Below are 22,798 nucleotides of genomic sequence, written 5' to 3'. Positions count from 1 at the left end.
GAAGAAATCTTCCTTGAGGCAGAATTCTTCCCAGAATGCCCAAGCACGTAGCCTGCAGAATGCCCATACTGCTACATGGCTTTATGAAAATGCAGTACTCTCTTCTGCGCACAGGGACCAAGGCCGTGACTTTTTTTACTGCTGCACCTCCTTGAAGGTGGCTTTTAGTCCCACTTACTTGGAGATAGCAATCTGCACACTCCACGGAGTTCAGGCAAATATACCTGACTGCTGCACAGATTATCAAAGGGAGCTCCTTGAGCCCTCCACCTTTCATGTACACTAGTGAAGCGGTTGAACACAACATGAATCTGAATATTTTGGGTCTGATTCTTCACTACATTATACTCATTTCACATCAGTGTAACTCTGATTTCGTTGCAATTGCACCAGATGAAAATCAGAGTAACACAGCAGTGAATCAGACTTTTTTCTTTAAGAAGTTCTCAGTTTTTTTTAAAATGCAGCAGTGTTGTACAAAGGCTCTGGAGATGACCATGATAATGTGGTCTGAATTGCTTTCATCCTGTTAGCAGCACTCTTACCCTGGTGGGAACAAAGACACAAATAAATAAACAGTAAAGCAAAAATGACTTTGATGTAAGTGATATAAAGAAATAAAACAAGAGATTTTGGCCCCCGCTTGAATGTTTTACTCTAGAAACTGTTCTTATGTAGAGAACTTGACACCATCAGTTACATGATGCAATTCCTTTTGGGCCAGATTCTGATCTTAGTTACCCCAGTGTAAGTCCACAGTAACTCTAGTGAAGTCAGGTGTAACTCAGATCAGGTCAGAAAGAGGCTCTCTGTATTCTGTTGGAGATTATGCAAAATGCCAATAGTAGAACTCTTGTAATAGAATCCAATAAACATATCATTAAAAGAAAATGTTAGATAAAACCAGGTATGTGTGTGAAGGAAGTATGTGTAGGTCTAAAAAGAAGGAGGTTCATAAGGACCAAGAAGTACAGATCATATGTACATATCGTGTAGTATGTATTGAATAATTATTTTTTGGTAGAATTGTCCATAATAGACAATAGCCAGCATTAGGAGATTTCTGTTGTTGGATTTCTCTACTGTATATCTTATTGTGAGCTTTATTGCCTCGAGTTATACAAACGAGTTTCATAATATAACAGTTGATGAGGCTTTTTAAATTACTTATTGTCAAGGGGTGCCCTGCAAGTGGATATGACCCAGGATATGATGGAAGAGGTGACCCTGGATTACCAGGAATATCTGGACGCCAGGTAATTAAAAGAATGTACACTGTGCTATGTATATATTTTTTAAAAAGTAATGTATTATTGTTCTTAAATCAGAAAATAACTTAAATCAGTTCTCAATGTGATATTGGGTTTATATTATAAAGGTGAGAGATATAAAGTTATTCCTTTTATCCCTTTCAAAATTCAAATTTCCCCAAGCCCGTAGGGGTTAGTTTTGCTTACTAGGACTGGTGGTGTTTACTATATTTGTTAAGTATAGGGGACAGGGGGTCAACAGTGAGGTGGCACTATTTGCAGATGAGACAGCATTAATTAGGGCAGCGGTTCTCAAACTTTTTTTTTTTTTTGCGGACCACTTGAAAATTGCTGAGGGTCTCGGTGGACCACTCAATGATCTTTCCAAATGTTGTTTGTACCATTTGCTAACTATTGTAAAGCGCTTTGGATAAAAGCACTATATAAAAAAAACTTAATAATTAACTTTTTTTGTTCTATAAATAAAAGCGCACAACTCATATTAATATCAGTAGTTGTACCTTTCTAATGCAATGGATGTGCCCTCTCTCCCCCACCATGGCAGCAACCAAGCTGGGCTGGGAAGGAGACGGGGGGTCTCTCCCCTTGCACAGCAGCCACAGAGCTGAGACTGGGAAGGAGGGCTGTCTCTCCCTGGCAGCCGCAGCCTGGGAGCTGGGGAAAATCGCCTGTTTCTCTGGCCGCTGCAGCCCTGCACGTTCCAAATTTCCCCACCCCCTCTTCTCACCCCACTGACCCCTCCCACCCACCACCTATTCCCCTCAAGGCCACCACCTCACCTTACATGTGAGTCTTCTCCAGGGTCCAGGCACCTAATTAGTAGAGCCACACCTGTGCAGCTCCACTAATTAGGTGGGTGGCCCTTCATTCTCTTGTGTGTGGCCACCCAGGCACACACCTTAGAGGGAACTATCTGCAGACCATCTGAATGGAGCTTGCAAACTGCTGGTGGTCTGCGGACCACAGTTTTGAAAACCTCTGAATTAGGGTAATTGAAGCTGGAGAAGAGTGTGGGGTACTTCCAAATTATCTAATAAAGGTTCTTGAATAGGCAGCATTATAATAACTAAAATTCATTGTTGATGAATGCACTTTGGATGGAATAATTTGATCTACTGATATACATTGATGGTTTCTAAATTAAATAACCACTGGGGGAAAACATCTGGACAACATTGTGGACAGCTTGATAAAGACCTTTATTCAGTCTGCAGTGGAGGTCAAGAAGCAAACAAAATGTTATGGTACTTAAATAATGGATTTGAAAATATTATCAAGCCTTTCTGTGATTCAAAGATATGCTCTAACCTGGATTACTTTATTTAGCTCTGGTCACCCAATCTCAGAAGGGATATATTAGAAATAGAGAGATGGGCAACAAAAATGCTTAGAGAAATTTCCATATGAAGAGAGACTGAAAAGATCCTGACTGTTTAGAGAGAAGAATAAATAGAGAGAATATGGTAATGGTATACAAAGGTGTATAGCCTCATGTTACAAGGCACAAGCCAACCAGTAACTGATGGAGTTAGGAAGAAATGTTCCATCTGAGTGGTTGTTCCATAAGTGTCCACAGAGGATATGTCTAAACTGCAGGGTAAACTCAGGGTTCAATCTCAGGCTAAAGCCTGTTCTCTCTTCCCTCTACGTACAAATTGCACTAACCTAGGTCACGGACCCAGGGTACCAAGACCTCCAGGGGTGAAGAGTATGAGCCTCAGTCAAGCCAGGAGCCAGGGTTCAAACCCTATTGCTTTGCAGTGTAGATGCAGTCCCACTGGACTCATGTTCTGGGAGTCCACCAAAAGTATCCCACAATCCCATGGGCCGACTTTCTTTGTGGTCTGGACAGTCAAGTTTGGTAGACGGTCAGATTTTTCTCATACTGCTAGCAAAGGGCTAGAGTGGCTACATATTGAGAGGGACACTAGGAAGTCTGTAATAATGGTGGTTGGACTAAGGCCCACATAATGCTGTGCAAATCCTGGAGCCCCAGGTTGGGTCCCAGAGTCCAACAATTCCTAGCCTGGGAATGAATGTAGATGTTCAAGCCCTAGGCTAACAAACCTGAGATCTGCTAACTCAAGTTCTACTAGCTCTGGGCTGACATTGCAGCGTAGACATACCCTCAAGGATTTATGGCACCTTCCTGTGGATATGGCTGTGTTCACAGACAGGATTCAGGATTATTAGGAAGACTACTAGTCTGGTCCAGGATGGCAATTCTTTTGTTCATAAGTGGACCTGCCCAACTTATCGCAAATTTGAACAAGTAATATTTGTGAAATAGCAGTAATGATTTCTATGGAAAAACTGTAATTTTTCCATTGAGCGTTTTTGGTTCCATAGTTATAAAAACCTATACTTAAAAGATGATTTTTATCGTTAATATAAAGCCATTAAAATCAAAAGCCTGGATTAAATAACACTGCACTGAGACATGAAAAGAAGGAAATTCAGAGATAACATTACTTCTATGTCTGTAACTCACCCTCTCGTGCCCAGATATTTCCATGCATAGTGGATCATTTATATTCTTGCATTTTCTTACCATCAGGAAATTTATTCTCACTTCTTGTTTAATATAAAGGGTGAACCAGGTCCTCGAGGAGTCCAAGGGCTAGTTGGACCACAAGGCCCTCCGGGATCTTCAGTGAGTATAAAATCAGTATATTTTTATGATTGAAGGCTGGGAGTTTCCAAGGAGCCTAAGGGAGTTAGGCACCCATCTCCCAAGAATATGGGCCACTGACTCCTATAGATAGTTTGAAAATTCCATAAGTTTATAAAATCTGTAAATTCATGTGTCTGACAGATTTGTTTTTATTATATTTTTATGTTTGCTAATTAAAGTATAGATTTTCAAGAGTAGCTTAAATCTGTGTGGGCATAATTTTGCATCTTCAAATAATTGCACATATATTTTTTTAATTTGCATTAAATTCTAGTTCTACACATAGGGCAGGTCCATACTCACCGCGCGGGTCGACGCGGTGAGTTCGACTTCACGGAGTTCGAACTATCGCGTCTGATCTAGACGCGATAGTTCGAACTCCGGAAGCGCCGCAGTCGACTCCGGTACTCCATCACTGCAAATGGCGGTGGTGGAGTCGACGGGGGAGCCGCGGAGTTCGACCTCGCCGCGTCTGGACAGGTGATTAGTTCGAATTAGGGTACTTCGAATTCAGCTACGCTATTCCCGTAGCTGAATTTGCATACCCTAATTCGAACCCCCTTTTTAGTGTGGACCAGGCCATAGTGTTTGCACTTGCAAATCAGGTGTTTAGACATACTACAGACATTTGTATCCACAATGAATTGCAGGCACAAAAAATAAACCATGGCAAGACCTGGCTGAAAATTTGGCACTAGAAGCTTGATCCAAAACCCATTGAAGTCAACGGAAATACTCCCATTGACTTCAGTGGGCTTTGAATAAGGCTCTATATCAGGACTGAGAATTCTACTATTTTACTGTGCTGTTTTTTCCTTTTCATTTAATTTTGTTTTCTCTAGGGTGTTTCAGGGAGAATGGGACTTCCAGGACGTAAGGTAGCTTGAGATTTGCTATAAAATTAACTCTTAAAACTCATGTAACATTTTTTCATTCATTATTTGTGGGTGCTTTTTAAAACAAGAAAAAAGTAATGTTTTAAAAACTCTTTTGTAGGGTGTCATGGGGATTAAGATCATAGGAACCAAAGGAATACAGGTAACTATGTAATATAATTATAACATTAGAAAGTTTTTTGCTTCAGATTTCTTCTTACTATGGTGAAATCTTTTGAAGAGGAAGTACTGTGAAGCAAAAATAATTTGTGCTACATATATTAATGGAGAATCTTTGCAGATTACTTTCACTAGAGTAGGGGACAAGGTGACATCAAAGGACAAACTGTCTTCACATAACAGTGAAAGATAGAAGCAGGCTAACAGTTTAAGAGGAAGCTTAACTTCTTGGAGGCAGCCATCAGTATTTACTAATAGAAAGCAGAAATGTGGTTTACATTACATTAGCATATAGTGTTTGGAAATCCTGTTCCTCTGCTAGCCAAGGAGTTGAATAATAAATAAACTAATAATAGCTGCTATAGACTTCACTCTTAGATGCTCTGATCCCGCCTTTTTAAGTGTTCATCTTCATGATGCTATCTGAAACTCCAAGAATATCTTCCAAGAAAACCTCCAATGTTATACCATAAAAATAGGATGTTTTGTCACTTTCACTGTTATATCACCCCATGATCAAGTGTGTCTCAATGCAAATTACAATTGACCATAAGCAAATATATTGTCTCGTAGACCCCAATCTTGCAATTGGATCCAGGCAAGTGGATCTATTCATCCGTGCAGAGTCCCAGTTTAGTCATTGGAGACCTCATGAATGCAATATTATATCTGTGTGCAGATCTGATTACAGGAGTTGGGTACACTGGAATTAATGTTAATTCTTTGAGTGCTTGTTCATGTCCATTCCAATTAGGAGTGTGCATGCTGTGTGCACGCCAGCCGGAAGATTTTTCCCTTAGCAGCGTCCGTAGGGTCGGCTTGGGTGCCCCCTGGAGTCGCGCCTTCATGGCGCCCAATATAGTGCCCTGCCGACTCCCCATCCCCTCAGTTCCTTCTTACCGCTGGTGACGGCTAGCTGGAACATCGTTCGCTCTTGTGGCAAGTGCTTTGGCACACCATGGCCACAGCAGTGGCAGCCATCATCCCAATGGTCCTTTTGGACACCCTGGGCATACCACAAGAGCCAGGGTCAGGCCTAAGGTCCTGGTCGGCATCGGTGTTTTTGGCGTCTTTTTTTCCACTACCAGCAATGCCGGCACCGCCTACAGTGGCACCGCTGACCAAAGTGCCTATCCTGCTGTTACAAGCAGCTCCGGCACCAACCCTTCCTTCAATGGCACCGACGACGGCTTCAGCTCCAACTCCACTGGTGTCAACAAGGTCGGCACCGCCGGATCTAGTGGCTCCCACACCAACCGCAGCACCAAGGCTCCCACCTCCAATGGCCCTGCCACATCCCATCAAACACTGCGTGCTGAGAGACCCAAAGAGCACTGAAGGCAGTGAGCAAGGTCTGCTGCCAGTTCTCTCCTCGTCATCCTCACCAGATGAAGCAGTCACGGGGGCGTCAGTGGCCCCAGCTCTGGAGGATGATCGGGTTCTCCAGCAGCACCTCACATTTTCACCAAATGCATGGCAGTCATTGTGGCGTTCCTGAGCAAGCACCAGATTCAGGTTTTCCCTTACCTTGACGACTGGCTGATCAAAGGCCATTCCAGATCCCAAGTGGAGGAGCAGGTTGGCTTCATAAGAAGGACCTTCCTCGAACTAGGTCTCCTTCTCAACGAGGCCAAATCCACTCTGTCCCCGGTGCAAAGGATGGAGTTTACAGGCGCAGTGCTGGACTCGACCCAAGCCAGGGCGTACCTCCCGGAAACTAGATTTCAGTCCATAGGGGACATCATACGGGGCCTCAGACGGTTCCCTACGACTACAGCAAGGAACTGCTTGAAACTGCTGGGGCACATGGCTGTGTGTGCCTACATAGTACAGCATGCCAGACTCGGACTTCACCCACTTTGGTCATGGCTGGCGTTGGTTTATCGACTGGCCTGGGACGCTCTGGACGGCATTGTAACCCTGCCCCGCCCTGTACTAGACTCCTTCCTGTGGTGGCTCGACCCACAGGTGGTTTGTGTGGGAGTACCTTTTGCCAGCTCCTAGCCATCCCTCTCATTAGTGGCAGATGCCTCGGATCTGGGCAGGGGAGCACATTTGGGAGACCTCAGAATTCAGGGCCTGTGGTCTTAGGCAGACCTCGCTCAGCATATCAACATCAGAGAGCTGAGAGCGGTGTGTCTGGTGTGCCAGGTTTTCAGAACCCATATATCAAGCAGATGGGTATCAATCCTCATGGACAACACCACGGCAATGTTTTATATCCACAAATGGAGGTTCACGCTCCTCTCCCCTGTGCCGGGAAGTCCTCTGGTACTTCTCTGTAGAGCGCTCAATACACCTGCAGGCTTCATACCTTCCCAGGATGTAGAACAAGCTGGCAGACAGCCTCAGCTGAACTTTTTACGGCCACAAGTGGTCCCTCCAGTTGGATGTAGTGAGCTCAATTTTCCATCTCTCGGGCTTTCCCCAGATAGACCTGTTTGCCACACACAGTAACAGGAAGTGTGAACTGTTTCGCTCCTTCATGAATCACAGTCTGGGTTCCATCACGGATGCCTTCCTTCTTCCGTGGGGAAACCGTCTGCTCTACGTGTTCCCACCAATACCGCTGGTCCACAAGCTGGTCCTCAAGGCCCACAGGGACAGGGACTGGGTCTATTGATAGCTCCGGCATGGCCATGCCAGCACTGGTTCACATCGCTCCTGGAAATGTCTGTGGCAACCCCGGTCACCTTACCGTTGATCCCGAACCTGATCATGCAGGATTACGGCCGCCTCCGTCACCCAAACCTAGAGTCACTCCACCTCACAGCTTGGATGCTCCATGGCTAAATGTCATGGAACTGTCCAATTCTGATCAAGTCAAACAAGTTCTCCTTGGCAGTAGGAAGCTCTCTACAAGGGCAAAACGTACCTTGCCAAGTGGAAGAGGTTCCCTCTCTGGTCGGAGCAGCACCATCGGTCACCAATGTTTGCCCCGGTCCCTTTCATACTAGACTACATCCTCCATCTTAAACAGGCTCTGTCCTTGTCATCAATAAGGGTCCACTTGGCCACTATCTCCGCCTTCCAGCCGGGCGCAGACAGTTTCTCGGTCTTCGTGAACCCTATTGTTACCCGTTTCCTCAAAGGCCTCAACAGGCTCTACCTGCAAAATCATCAGCCTGTCCCAACCTGGGACCTTAACCTGCTCCTCGCCAGACTTACGGGCCCCCCATTTGAGCCAATGGTGACATGGTCCCTCCTTTATCTCTCTTCCAGGCTAACATTCCTGGTGGCAATAACCTCAGCTAGGAGAGTGTCAGAGCTCAGGGCACTTACATCTGAGCCCCCTTACACAGTATTTCATAAGGACAAGGTTCAGCTCCGACCACACCCGGCATTTCTCTCTAAAGTTGTCTCCCACTTTCACATGAACCAGGACATCTTCCTCCTAGTGTTTTTATCCTAAGCCACGTTCCTGCGACAGGGAGCGAAGGCTTCACTCATTGGATATCAGCAGAGCACTGTCCTTCTATACAGAGAGAACTAAGCCGTTCCAAAAGTCCATCTAGTTATTCATAGCGGTGGCAGACAGGATGAAGGCCCCCCCCCCGTCTCATCCCAGTGCATCTCGTGGTGGATCACACCTTGTTTTCGGGAGTGTTACGGCCTAGCGAAGGTGCCAGCTCTGCCAATCACCGCTCACTCCACCAGGGCTCAGGCCTCCTCAGCTGCATTCCTGGTGCAGGTCCCCACCCAGAAGATCTGCAGAGCAGCGACGTGGTCCTCGATACATGCATTTACAACGCACTATGCAATCACAAAGCAGGCCAGAGATGATGCAGCCTTTGGACGAGCCATGCTCCAGTCAGTGGATGACTCCGACCCTACCTCCAGAACTTTGGCTTGCGAGTCACCTGGTTGGAATGGACATGAACAAGCACTCAAAGAAGAAAAAATGGTTACTCACCTTCTCGTAACTGTTGTTCTTCGAGATGTGTTGTTCATGTCCATTCCAATACCCACCCTCCTACACCTCTGTCGGAGTAGCTGGCAAGAAGGAACTGAGGGGGTGGGGGGTCGACGGGGCACTATATTGGCCCAGGCTGACCATATGGACGCAGCTAAGGGAAAAATCTTCCGGCTGGCATACACACACCTGGTTGGAATGGACATGAACAACACATCTCAAAGAACAACAGTTACGAGAAGGTGAGTAGCCGTTTTTATGTAATCACCTAGCTGGTAAACATATTTATTGAAATTGTCTTGGCTAAATTCCTATAAATTGAACTGATGACCTCAGGTGACCTCGACTCTTCCAAATTCTAGCTAGCTAGCCTCACAGAAGACATTACTATATTTGTTGTAAATTGTTACTGATAACATATGCAAAATAACATGTGAATGGCTGTTTAAAATGACTGTTGACGGTTTTTAGGATTTTTTTCTCTTCTCAGCAGCCCTCAGTGAAAGAGTGCACTAAAATTCCAACATTTTAGGTCAAACGTGAAAGCCGATTGTGTCAGGCAGCAATCTATTACAAGCATCTATCTGTATTGTATTAGGCTGCAATCTTGAAAAGAATTTAGCAAAGGGACTATGTACTTTACTGACAGGTTAACTTCGTCAGAGTGGGAGAAGAACTCCAACTGCTATGAGGAGAGATTCTTTAAAAAACGATTAGGGAGAAAATGATGCTATTTCGGTTTTGTAGAAACTGCATTGAAAACAACAGTTATATCTGTGAGCTATTTCTAGGCACTGTAATGTAAATAAGCATACACATCACTATTCTTCTGCATGTAGAAAAGATAGAAATAGCATTCAAAGTCATATACTTTTTGTGTGCCTTTTTAAGTGGAGGGGTGGGTGAATAAATAACCATTATCATGCAAATTGATTTAATTTGGAAATCAGATTTCAGGGATTTTGAATGCAGAGTATTAACTTTATTCGAATCATCTTTCTTTTTATTTTCAGGGTGAACCTGGATCAACAGGACCCCCTGGGCTTCCAGGAACAGTTATTGTGACATTAAGCGGACCAGATAATATGAAGGTAGTAAAATAATCATTTATAAACTAACTTGTGTGTTTTACCTTGGGCCACATTTGCTGCGGGTCATATGTACAGTTGCTTTGCTCTGGCTCACAAGACAGAAGTTTCTCAGTATTTATGCTTTTGATATTTTATGTTTGTTCTATTTTCTCCTTAAGAGCCCAGCCCCCTCCTAAGCACACCTTCATATGTCACATAGAATGATGCAAGGCAGCTTAGACGTATGGCCTCATTCCATCCACATCCTTATATTCCACGCACCCCCACACATTAAAAATGAAATTCCACTCAACTTTCTGGCACACACGTGCCAAACCAATAGAACATTGAGAGGTTGTGCATTGAATGAGACTGTCTTGGCAATTGAAAGGACAGTCTGTGACTGAGTCACTGGTCTGGGACTCAGGAGATTTAAGTTCAGTTCCCAGTTTTGCCACAGACTTCCTGCGTGACCTTGGGCAAGTCACTTGAACTCAGTTCAGAGTTAGATGCCTAACTTGCTTAGGCACTTTTGAAAATCCCACTAGGTGCCTAAATAGTTTTGAAAATCTGTCCTTTAATGCCTCATTTCCATATCTGGAAAATGGGGATAATAATAATTTATTTCTCCCACCCTTTGTCTTCTCTATTTAGATAGCAAGCTCTTATTATATGTCCATACAGCTGTCATAGATGAGGCAATGATACCAATATGCACATGTGCAGAGTGCCAGTGGGATGTTGGTGATCATTTGTAAAAAAACCTGTTGTGGAAACAAAAACCAGTGGGTATGTGCAAAGTAGAACGCTTTCAACTTGGCCAAACCAAATGGATTTTCAGTAGACTGCAAAAGGCTGTGTTGACATATAGCCCATGTCCCTGACAAATTTCAAGTTTTTATCCCAAATCTCTGAGGCCCAGATCCTCCAAGGTATTTATTTAGGCACTGATATTCCATTGAAATCAATGGGAGTTAGGCTCAGATCTTCAAAGGTATCTAGGTGCCTGAGTCACTAGAGCTGTTCGAAAAAGGCTCACAAAAATATTTTTATACGGGTAAAAGTATATTTTCCCCCTTTTTCACTTGAAAATGATTAAACTGTTTTTGTTCAAACTTTTCAAAAATGTTTTACTCAGGTTAAGAACAAACCTGGAAAATTTCAGTCCAAGAGGCAAACATCTGAGAAAATGATTGGTCCCTTGATTTGCAAATGGCAAATCACCTCAGTCACGGATAGTGATAAAAAATTGCCAACTTTTCTACCTGCTTAATCAAGCTACTAACATTATCTCTGCCTTACCCAGATGAAGATTTTAATTTACTTAATTATTAAAACTTGTTTGTAATTTGGGTTTCCCTATGTATAAAACACCTAGAGGTTTTGGGGTTTTTTTGGAGGCACTGAAAAATCTGAAAGACTAAATAAATATTTTATTTTGTTGTGACAGGGCTTGAAAGGAGATAAAGGAGAGAGAGGATCAAGGGGTCTCCCAGGACCAGTTGGGTCATTGGTAAGTGATCAAAGTAAATCTCTCAAAATCCAGGACCTTTATACAGCATCATAGTCACACGGAAAACGTTGCTATTTGGAGTCCATATTTATACTACTTGTCTAGACATCAATTTAAGATCTATTAACAGTGGCTGTAATCAGACTTTATTGTACAAGGTAATAAAATAATACAAAATGGATTAAGATGCAAAAATGTGAATCTGAAAATGTGTGGATTTGTTACAGGGTTTTCCTGGAGATTTTCAAAGTGAAAAAGGTGACCCAGGAGAGCCTGGCCTGCAGGTACGTGTGAAAAATTAAATCTTTTAAAGTGCCATTCTTCTCTGAAAACATTTCTGAGTTATTGTGGAGTTCCAGCTTTGTCTTTCAATGACTTCCAGAGCAAATTTACTAGGCTTATAGATGAAAAGAGATTTTTGTCCAGTGAACTCAACCTGGAATCTGAAAGTCAAGTGAGTGTTCTTTCTGGCACATGCTTTCTGAGCTGTACTTAAAACTCAGTTGAGGGTGCACTTCTGCATATCATAGGGCAAAGGTTCTCTGATTGGAACTTGGTCAACAGTTCTGTTATGATGCATGAGCCAGAAAGGAATCCTGCTCACTCTCCAATAGATGCAATGACTGTGCAGTGCTAGCAGGAGTAAAGATATTTTAAGTAGACCTATTTTTGTCAATTAAGGCAGAAGACATGAGTCTGAATACACTCCACTCCAACAGGTCTGTGGAGCAAGGAGCCATCTTTAGCTACTTTTCTTACCATATCGGTATTTCATAGTTTCAAAGGACTGATTCCAGTGTTTGAAATATTGCATATAAATAATAAGACTGATAGCAATGAAGGTATAAGAGGTTAATTTTATCTCTGCACATTTTGAAAAGAGTTTAATAGACAGGTGTGAATGCTAGTTTTTATAATCTTTGTAGGAAGCATATAGATTTGGAAAGAAACAGGAAATGTATTCAAAGAATCAGTTTCAGCCTTTGAGCCTGCTAATTTTGTACCACTTACTTATGGTGTGATCCAGCAGCCCTTCCTCACATCAAAGGCTACAATAGTTTTATTCATACGAGTAACAACTGCAAGACTGGGCTATTTTTATAAAAAGGTAAATTATGAAAAATCTCTTTTCTGTTTGACTTTAGTGCAAAATAGTAAATATTTATGTTGCCCAACATGGCAGAGCTTCTCATGATTCCTCCTCAGCCTCCACTGCTTCTTCTCAAGTGCATTTGTGAAGGCCACCCTCTTGGCCAACACAGTGAGGCTTGAACTATCTCTTGTTAAGTCGTGTCATTCTTTCAGTATTCCCCTCTTCTCTCTAGTGCAAGTGCTCATGCCTTGGCCATCTTTTGCCATGTAATCTTTTCCCCTCTTCAGTATATCCAAAAGCTGCTGCTAAACTGAACTTCTTCCCCTACTGCTCTGGCTGACTCACTTTCCACCCACCTCGTATTTTTTCATTGACTCCCGTCTTTCTTGCATCAAATTTGAGTTCCTCATGCTCACCTTCAAAGTGCTAAATAATCTCTCATTTGCCTTCATCTCATTGCCTTCCTGATTCCTCCTATTGTCCTTCTGCACACACACTCTCCTTCCTAGGCCTCTCTTTTTAATTATTGTTAATATTTTTGATATTTATACTGCAGTAGAAACTAGAGACCAACCAAGCCAGGGCTTTGTTGTGCCAAACTCTGTACATGGACACAAAAAATTACAGTATCTGCCCCAAAGAATTTAGTCGTCGTCTTCTTCCACTCTTACTTTTACACTTTATTTCCTGCTTGCGCTACGTTCAGAACAGTCTCCCAATTCTTTTTCACCAAATGGCTGCTCTCGGTTTTCTCCTTTTCAAATCATTCCTTAAACCCATTTTCTGCACGAGTCTTTTCTACCTTATTTCCTGAGCTGTCTCCTTTATCAGAGCTGTTATCTTGTTTACTGCCTTGTCTTTTGTTTGCCTCACTTCAAAGAGCATCCTGCAGGTCAGTGGGACTCTGCTGGTGAAAGAGGCTGCATTTACCACCGCTTTGTAGAGCTATTAGCTCTTTAGTCAGAGGAATGTCTTGCTCTGTGTTTTGTAAAGCTCTGTGTACATTGGCAGAGCAATAAGTGATTAGCAACAATAATGTACATTTTAAAATAACTTAAATCTCTGTCCTAGAGCTGTAAGGGTAGAAAGCACAGACATGAGTGCAGAATTTAGCCATTTGTTCTCCAGAATGGCGCATCACTCGTTACCTTTTTGTGATTGTGCATGTGGGGTTTGTTTGTTTTTTTGGTAGGGTAAACCTGGAAAAGATGGTACCCCCGGTCCACATGGCTTTCTGGTAATGAAGACACCTTTTAATTGTTCTATTATATTAATAAGAGCTGTGTAAGTGTGACAGAACTGCATCTCTGTGTTACAGCTCTTCTCTACTTCGATTTGCACTTGAAATGTACATCTGAATACATTTTGAAACTGTATTCCTATACACCAAGCTTTGGGCCAGAAATCCAAGCACAGAGGGGATGCTTTGCATGCAGTCTTCCATGCAGACAAGGGGACTGGCTGCCTCTGTAGCCTTCTTTCCCCCCCAGACCCTTCACAGACCTGGGAAGTCTCTAGGGAGGAGTGGCTGGGCTGGGGAGATTCACATTGTCCCCCATCCAGCTCTGTTAAAATGAGTCAGAAAAGAAAATACAGCTGATAATGCATTATTTTTTCTGCTTCAAAACTTTTGGGAGTTGTGGGGGCAACTGCAATCAGAGATGTCCAAATAGCAAAGCTTCAAATGGGCTACAGTTCACTTAGGGGAGGCTCTGAGGTGGCTATAGCCAGTATGGGATAGAGGGCCTCCATGCACATGTACTTGTCCTCCTGAAGATGTCACTTGATCTGCCAGATTTGAAGGTTGGGCTTATAGGCATGTAAACCCCACCCTCAATAGGATGCTGTGGGGAGATCTCCGTACAAGAATTCTCACAGGGATTTCCTTCCCCTGAGACACTCTCACTCTTTTTTCCATCAGTAGGAATGATCTAAGATTTTAATGTTGATTTTATGTATGAAACAGGTAGAAGACTAACCCCTAATAATAATTCTGTGTTCTCATCTACAGGGAGAGAAGGGTGAACGCGGCTACCCAGGATCACCTGGAATAGCAGGCACTAAGGTAATTACATAATATCCTTGTTATTTTGGGGTTGGGTTTTCTTGTTTGTTTGTTGGATTTTGGCTCATATATCACTAGACATACAGTGTTCCTCATAAGTGAAATCATTTAATAAACACCATAAACAGCAATCCACTCAGCTCTACTTAATATGAAGTTCATCTAAGAGATCTGTCTGATTAACATAGTCTGTGAAGGCTTCTGAGTATGTTGTTTTTAATGTATCTAACTGATGGCCCATTTCTGTTTTCTCATGCAGGGGAGGAAAGGAGACATTGGCCCACTAGGATTTCCTGGTCCCGTAAGTGCAAATTGTGTTTAGATTAACCTGGTAATGTCATTTTTTTTTAAATATTCACATAAAAGTAATGCCATTTTGACTGAAGGCTGCCATAGTGAAATCCCCATGGTGCCATGGCTAAAGTACTGCTGTGTCAAAATATGGAGTCAGTGGGGCTCTCCCTCCATGTGCAGAGCTCATTGCAAGAATGGGCCCTAAGAAGCACCCACCTCATTCAATTCAACTGGAGAGTTAATTGTCATGAAACAGTCATGAAAGTTCACAATAGTTAAATTTCCGAAGTGAAACCATAATCATGTCTAGAACAATTGCTTCTAGTTTTTAAATACCAAAAGACTTTGTAAACTAGAAGCAAAATCATCTCATTGATGCATGCATGCGGTTTCAGACTTTCCTTGAAGCCCATGTACATGTCTGAGGGCAACCTTTGACCCCAGTTGCTTACACGCAGTCCTTTTTTAAAACACTAACCTGTTTGTAGCATCTGGCTTAGCAAGAGCTTTGTACAAAATAAATAAATTAGTAAATGAAAACTATTTGTGAGCTTCAGGCTCAGTCTTTGACATTTCTTTAATTTCAGGGCTAACATTCATGTTATGTTGTTTGATTTATATATGCCACACTATACTGCATGTGGTTAGGCAATGGTGATCACTATTATCTGGCCACTGTCGAATGAAATACATACAATGGTTTGAAAGGTGGCTGATGGTCAACTTGGTTTATTCACCTGGAAAATAATCCACAAAGGAGCAATAACTTATTGTTCTCTCTAAGTTCCACTTTTGCTCATGCACATGTTTCATGCAAACTTGGTAGCACTGTAATATTATTTTATGGGAACATCCATCCTTTATGAACATATAATACACTGGCTTAATGTTTGTGAATGTCTCCACCTTGCAGCTTGCCCTAGTGACTATACTCACAGGTGAGAAATTTCTTCTTCAGTGCAAGTAGTGCTGAAAGTCCCAGGACTGTCTGCATGTATGTGGCCATAGATCATTACACATAATATAGATCTTAACTTCAAATACGGTGGCTTGTGAACAATTATTCTGGAATTAGCAATGAGCAAATACAAGGTCTCGTGATGTCATAAGGTCAAAAGAATGGGCTAGGTCCCAATATTTCTCCCAACAGAACAGCCAGTCTAGGAGTAATCAGTATTGGTTTAGCTGCTGTTTAGCGTCATGCAGCCTCTCCAGACCGTGTCTTGCAAGTAAACTGAAGGATCCTGACATACAGGAACCTCCCTCGGCCTACACGACCTGGGGTTTGAGAGTTAATGGAAGAAATCAGGTGTATCTAAAAGCAAATTACTCACGTCAAGCACCCGTTATGGAAGACTGCCTTTCTCTTCATTGTTACTATTCTCTCTCTCTCTCTCTCTCTCTCTCTCTCTCTCTCTCTCTTGCTGTCTCTTTTAAGACAAAGTATTATGATGAGGTGGCTGGTGAAAAAGGAGATGAAGGATATCCAGGACCCCCAGGACTGAAAGGTCAACCTGGCATACCTGGTGAGAGTGCTCTGAAAACTATAAACATAACAGAAAAAGAAATCTATGCCAAGGGCCTGATCATGCACAGCGCAGGGAGGAAGAGCTGCACATGGAACCTGAGCCTGCACTCATGAGAGTGCCACTATGCAGCCATCAAATTACTGCCATCAAGTAGAAGTGAGACCGAAGAGGCTCATAGCTAAGTGCCTGACTTGTATTCTGAGCATCACCACGAAGGCCATATTCAGACTATGGGAGAAGGGACACAAGGACCCTGACACTTACTTCTGTTCTTTTCACCCTTACTTGTGTGCCCCTGCTCACACTCTCACTGGACCACATCATCATCAACATCAACACATCTTTGCCACACACCAGGCAAGGAATTGAAAGATGAAGGCCATAATCAGTCCCTAGGAAAAGGCATTTATTTCACACTAATTTTTCCCCTTTCATCCTGATTTCAATGCATGCCATTCGGAAATGATAAAGGCATCAACATGGGTTTTAACTGTTTGGTTTTTTTAATTTGGTAATGCTATAAAATGAAAACATACTGCCAAAAATCAAAACCAAACCCTGATCAGTTTGTCATTCAGGACACATCACAGTGTAGTGAAGGGTTTGTGTGTTAAACTTTGACATGGTAGATGCAATTTGTTTGCCTCGTATCCATCCTCACCAACCCTGACTTTATTCTTTAGAGCCCCAATCCTGTAAACCTTTATATACACAAGTGGTCTCATAGAGTTCAATGGGGGCTACTCACCTGTATATAATTACTCATGTTACGGAAGCCAGTGGGAATTGAAGGCACCCAATACCTTGCGGGGGTGCTCAACACTCAGCCTATTGTAATGGTCTGATCCCACAACTGTTGTGCACATAAAGCTCTCATTGGATGTCAGTGGCAGTTCTTTGTGTAACAATTGCAGGACTGGATAAGTGACAAATCCCTATTAGGCAAAATCAGATTAAAACTCAAAGTTCAAATATGTGTAACATTTTGGTTTTTAAGTCAAAATTGCTGTTCAGCCTTATTATACAATCCGGCATGTAGTTAAAAACACCAGCGCAGGTATTTGAATAGTGAAAATCCAATATATACAGTGGTTTAATTCAGATTTTTAATATATTGCTTTTGCAGGGCCAAGAGGTCCCCTAGGTGTGACAGGAAGACCAGGTATGTGTCATGAACCTACAGCACACTAAAAAGCCTAATGCAGTATTCATTTTGCTTACTCAGTATTACTTACTTAGTATTATGAAGGCAGTGATCATTTCTCATGTTTGAAAATGGACGTCTCTAGGGGTATGTCTACACTGATGTGCATACCTGAGTATAGTAACTCCTCGCAAAGATGATTGTGAAGGTTGGTTGAGTTGGTGAAGTCAGAGGGTGGAAGAGGGTGGGATATTTCCCAGGGAATGTCCTACTGCTAAATGATGAACTAGCATTTGACTGAGCCCTCAAGAGTTAACACGTTGTTGTTAATGTAGCCTCACACTCTACAAGGTAGCACAAATGGAGGGAGGGGAGACAGGATGTCAGACAGAGACACACACCCTGTGTGAGAGAGAGAGATGCGCATTTCCCCTTTAAGTATGCTGACCCCACTCTAAGTACATTGCCTTTTTAAGTAGATCAGCAAATTGAGACAGCAGCTGCTGCCAGTAAGCTCCCTCCGTCCTGAGCTCTGTTGTGTCCCCCAGTGCTCTATGGAGATGGGGTAAGTGAGGGGCAGGAGCAGAGGGGAGGGGGACCCACTGACATTAGCCCCCCGCCATGCACAGCAAGCAGGAAGCTCCCGGGAGCAGCTCCAAGGCAGAGGGCAGGAGCAGCACATGGCAGTGCGGGGAGGGACAACTGCACTGCTAGCAATTGATAGCCTGCTGAGCGGCTGCAGCACAGGGAACTTAGGGGAGCAGGGAGCTGATAGGGGAGCTGCTGGTCAGCCCTGGTTCCAAGCCCCCACCAGCTAGCTGCAATAGGGTACTCTTTCTGCAAGCAGTGGACAAAGCAAGCAGCTGACAAACAACATTATAAGGAAGCACTGCGCAACTTTAAATGAGCATGTTCTCTAATTGATCAGCAACATAACAACGAAGCAACGTTAACTGGGATGACTTTAAGTGGGGAGTTATTGTACTAGATCATGTGCACGCAGGTGCAATCCAGGCAAATCCACCCTGAGAGTGCACCTTTGTTGTGCTGGTCACACGTAGAAAACCACATCCACACTGCTGCTCTAGGTACCCAAGTTTAGTGCTACCATTTCAGGGGTCGTATTCCAGTATTCTTTGCATCAAATGGAGCCACTCCAGGAACTGATCTGTGGTGTGTTCTTGGTACCATGTTCCTTTCCTTCCTAAACCCCTGTGCAGAAGACGTTTTTCCCTGCCTTCTTACATTTACCAGTGGCACTTCCAGGTCATGTCACCTCTCACTTCTGTCTGGTCAAAGTCATGGATCCATTGGAGGACTGCTCCTGCTCCTTCTGTGGGTGAAACGTTTATACAGTGGAATAGGTGCTCAGCGACATGCTGGATTGCATTTCAGGAGAATTTTCTGAGATGTCAAAAACAGCAGGACTTGGGAGATGAGAGCAATTAATTCATGGCAGACTGGAAAAGACATGAACAATGCTGCTATTGACATGAAATCCCTTTGGTTTACCAACGCTTCTGGTGCAGGAGAAGTAGCACAGTGTGGCATGATCACATCATCTTGCAGACTTGGGGAAACCAGAAGTGGCTCCAGAACTTCTGAATGAGGAAACAGACCTTCATGGGGCCATGTGAGGAACTAGAACCAATCCTCCAGTGCCTGACCACTTGATGAGGAAAGTTTTAGCGCGGTGGTTCTCAAACTATGGATCGGGATCCCAAAGTGGGTCGCGACCCCATTTTAATTGGGTCACCAGGACTGGCATTAGACTTGCTGGGGCCTGGGCCCGAAGCCCGAGCCCCACCACCTGGGGCCAAAAAGTCCTGGGTTGGGGGCTCAGGTTACAGATCACCTGCCTGGGGCTTAAGCCCTTGGGCTTCTGCTTTGGCCCCCCGCTCTGAGCAGTGGGGTTTGGGCTTTGGCGTTTGTCCCACACACACGGTGTTGGGGCTTGGGCAGGCTCAGGCTTCAGTTCCCCCTCCTGGGGTTATGTAGTAATTTTTATTGTCAGAAGGGGGCCGCGATGCAATGAAGTTTGAGAACCCCAGCTTAGTGGTACGGACAACTAGAGGTACATAGCAAACTGCCTTGGTGTTGGCAAGTCATCTGTTGGGGTTGTGAGAATGGAGGTTTGTGAAGCAATTAATGGTGTGGTTTACTCACTGGTGGTGGACATAAGAAATGTTCCTGAAATAATAGCTGGCTTTCAGAGGATGGGGGACTGAAACTACGCTGGGGCACCCAAATTCCACTAGGTCCATCAGTGGCACTCAGATGCCCATAGTTTGCCCGACAAAGGGGGCTAGTGATTATGTGAACCACAAAGGTTCACGATGCTAGGGGGCTGAGGATATTTGACTAGTACTTGAAGGGGGAAGCAGATACTTTATTCCCAACAAACAATATTGTTATGAAAGGTGTATCTGTGCCAATAGTTATTATGGGGAACTCCACATACCCACTCCTGCCACGGCTCATGAATAAGGCTGTCATGGAGGTCACAGAAGTCGCAGATTCCGTGAATTTCCGGGACCTACGTGACTTCTGGAGTGGCAGTGCGGCTGATCCCAGGGCTGCCTGAGCAGCTGGGGCAGCCCCAGGGCCAGCTGCTTGGGCCGCTGCTCAGGCAGTCCCAGGCAGCTGGCCCCGGGGGCTGCCGAAGCAGCAGTGGTCCCAGGCATGGCCCTGGGCCATCCCACAGAGCAGCCACAGGACCCCGAGCAGCCCCCCTCCCCCAGCAGCAACAGCAGCACCCTGGAGCCCGCCAGAGCAGCAGCAGCACCTCAGAGCCCCCCAGAGCCCCTAAGATTTAGTCATGGGTATTTTTAGTAAAAGTCATGAATAGGTCACAGGCTGTGAATTTTTGTTTATTGCTCGTGACCTCTCCATGACTTTTACTAAAAATACCCATGATTAAATACTTTGTGATTAAAAGGTAGCCTTACTCATGAAACTGTATACTGATGTCAGGGCTCTGGGAAAAGAGAATTCAATTTTGAGCTCAGTAGCTGCAGGATGGTAGTGGAATGTGCCATTGGTAGACTCAAGGCTAGATGGCACAGCCTTCCAACACGTCTGGATGCCAGTGTGCTCAATGCCATTTATATAATCGTGGCCTGCTGCACACTGCACAATATGGGTGAGGCAAAAGGCAAGTATTTCCATCTGGAGTAGGCTCAGGACATTGATTGTAATGCAAGCCCAGTGCAGGCAACCAGCTCCAGAGTGGTGCTGGGTCCAGACTGGCAAGGAAAATAAGAGTTGATAGATTCTGGCAGTGCTGGGAGAAAGAGGATGATGTCTGACTTGTGCTGCTACTAGGGAGCACTTTGATAGCCTTTCGTAAATCTGATTTAACCTTAAATGAAGGTACATGCCAAAATTGGTATTGGCCACAAGTGGCTTTTTATTATTTCAGTTTGATCTGATTTGCACTTGCTGGGATTGTCACTGTTTGTGCTTGTCACAGTTCATGCTGGTATGTAATCCATTTTAACAGTTTTCCTGGAATGTGTTTACCGTTTGGGATGGGGACAGTTGAAATAATTGCATGATTGTTCAGTTTGTAACCATGTAAGTGCTTGCCCCAATTCACCCACTACTGAACCCCTCTAAACAGATTTCCTGAAATGTTTTTGTAATATGGGGTGGAGTTGGTGCTGGGGACAGTTATGGTCATTGAGGATTGTTTGGATTTTGCTTGTGACTTGCCTGAAGTGTAATAAAGAAATTACAAAATTTCTCATTTTTTCCCTTTGATTGATAATATAGTAAATATTTGTAAATTTTTTACGCTTGTTCAAGTCTCAGACCTTCCTGTACTGCTGTTTTAAGTGCTTCATTCTTTTTCGGCACTGAGCAGCAGAATGGTCGATGCCATACTTCACCAGCCTTCTAGAAACATGAGTGTTTATGGGGCTGTCCTTGCTGCACCAGGTAAAACTGTGCTGCCAGCTGTACTCCTGCCAGATATTTATTAAAATTCTAGTGTCCTAGAAAGATATGGGTACAGGGAATTGTGGGCATGGGAGTGGAGAACTAGTGAGATTTGAGACCTAGTTACCACGCCTTCGCCACATCAACCGGCAAAGTTGGGTGGTTACAGCTGACCCGAACACAAACCCACACCTTCAGACAAGATAACTAGCTCAGAATCTACCCATCCTGAGATGCAGGTTTCAGGTGTTTTGAGTGTGGACAAGGTGGGGTGGGGAGGGGAGGGCATATCCTCGCTCCTGGATACATGTAAAGTCAGCAGTGTACATATACCCTAAATGGCCAAAACTCAACACACATTTGAATGATAGAAACAAAAGTTCTAACGTGGTCCACCTTCCCGTGTTACAGAACACACTTTTAAAAAACTCTTAAGGTCATCTAGGATCCTTGAAATTAAATAACAGCTTTATCTTTTGTTAGGTGTATCGAGACCTGGCGTAAATGGCCCACAAGGATATCCAGGACTGAAAGGAATTAAGGGAGAGAGAGGACAGCCTGGCATGAATACTGTGGGGTCTCCAGGACTTCATGGGTTTCCAGGCAGACCTGGCTCTGTAGGATCACCAGGTCCTCCAGGACAGCCAGGTACAGCATAGATCTTATGTGACTGTGTATATATAACGGGCCACAGTATGGTCTCAATTACGCGGGCAGAAATCCAGAGTAATTTCAATATCTGTGGAATTGGCTGGTATCACTGAGATCAGAAAGCTGGGCCAGTGTCTTAACACTTCATGAGAAGTGACTTCTTGAGAATACTCTGAATAGTCTGGCTGAATGGGATTTCCAAAGAGCAAACATTGCGTACATTATTAACAGAAACAGTGCGTGTAACAAGGTGCTGGGTTCCATCATTCTGAGATTCTGTATGAAAAATGTAAGGACTTTCCAGCATTACAGAGGAGTTGGACTTTCTGTACAAGAGTGACGCATCTGCTGCACAGTGAGTAAGAAAGATTAGTCATGAAGGACACTCTGGCGATGTTAAAGGAAAGCCTATTTATGTGGTTAACATTTCCAAAATTTCTGTAAATCTGGAACAGTAAATTCAACAGGGCCCAATTCAAACCCCATTGAAATCAATGGCAAAGCTCTTACTGACTACAGTGGGCTTTGAGGCAGTAATTCTGTGTGAGAATATGCCCCTTGCAATGCTGGTAAGTGAGAAATGGGGT

General features: G+C 43.8%; 1 protein-coding gene across 2 annotated transcripts in view; it reads left to right on the top strand.

Annotated features, from left to right (window-relative positions):
• The window catches only part of LOC120371610 (collagen alpha-3(IV) chain-like), a 111,290-nt gene that overhangs the window by 38,801 nt on the left and 49,691 nt on the right, over nucleotides 1-22,798 (top strand). For both annotated transcript variants that reach the window (XM_039487520.1, XM_039487519.1), the window contains 13 exons: nucleotides 1,179-1,256; nucleotides 3,862-3,924; nucleotides 4,788-4,823; nucleotides 4,942-4,983; nucleotides 9,927-10,004; nucleotides 11,434-11,496; nucleotides 11,724-11,780; nucleotides 13,782-13,826; nucleotides 14,601-14,654; nucleotides 14,914-14,955; nucleotides 16,387-16,474; nucleotides 17,604-17,639; nucleotides 22,044-22,208. In XM_039487520.1, coding sequence (XP_039343454.1) covers nucleotides 1,179-1,256; nucleotides 3,862-3,924; nucleotides 4,788-4,823; nucleotides 4,942-4,983; nucleotides 9,927-10,004; nucleotides 11,434-11,496; nucleotides 11,724-11,780; nucleotides 13,782-13,826; nucleotides 14,601-14,654; nucleotides 14,914-14,955; nucleotides 16,387-16,474; nucleotides 17,604-17,639; nucleotides 22,044-22,208 — 847 coding nt within the window. The remainder of the gene's footprint in view (nucleotides 1-1,178; nucleotides 1,257-3,861; nucleotides 3,925-4,787; nucleotides 4,824-4,941; nucleotides 4,984-9,926; nucleotides 10,005-11,433; nucleotides 11,497-11,723; nucleotides 11,781-13,781; nucleotides 13,827-14,600; nucleotides 14,655-14,913; nucleotides 14,956-16,386; nucleotides 16,475-17,603; nucleotides 17,640-22,043; nucleotides 22,209-22,798) is intronic.

This window comes from Mauremys reevesii, linkage group 9 (genome assembly GCF_016161935.1).
Source record: "Mauremys reevesii isolate NIE-2019 linkage group 9, ASM1616193v1, whole genome shotgun sequence".
NCBI lineage: Eukaryota > Metazoa > Chordata > Testudines > Geoemydidae > Mauremys > Mauremys reevesii.
The sequence above is the reverse complement of the archived record's forward strand: the minus strand, read 5'-3'. Positions and strand labels throughout refer to the sequence as shown.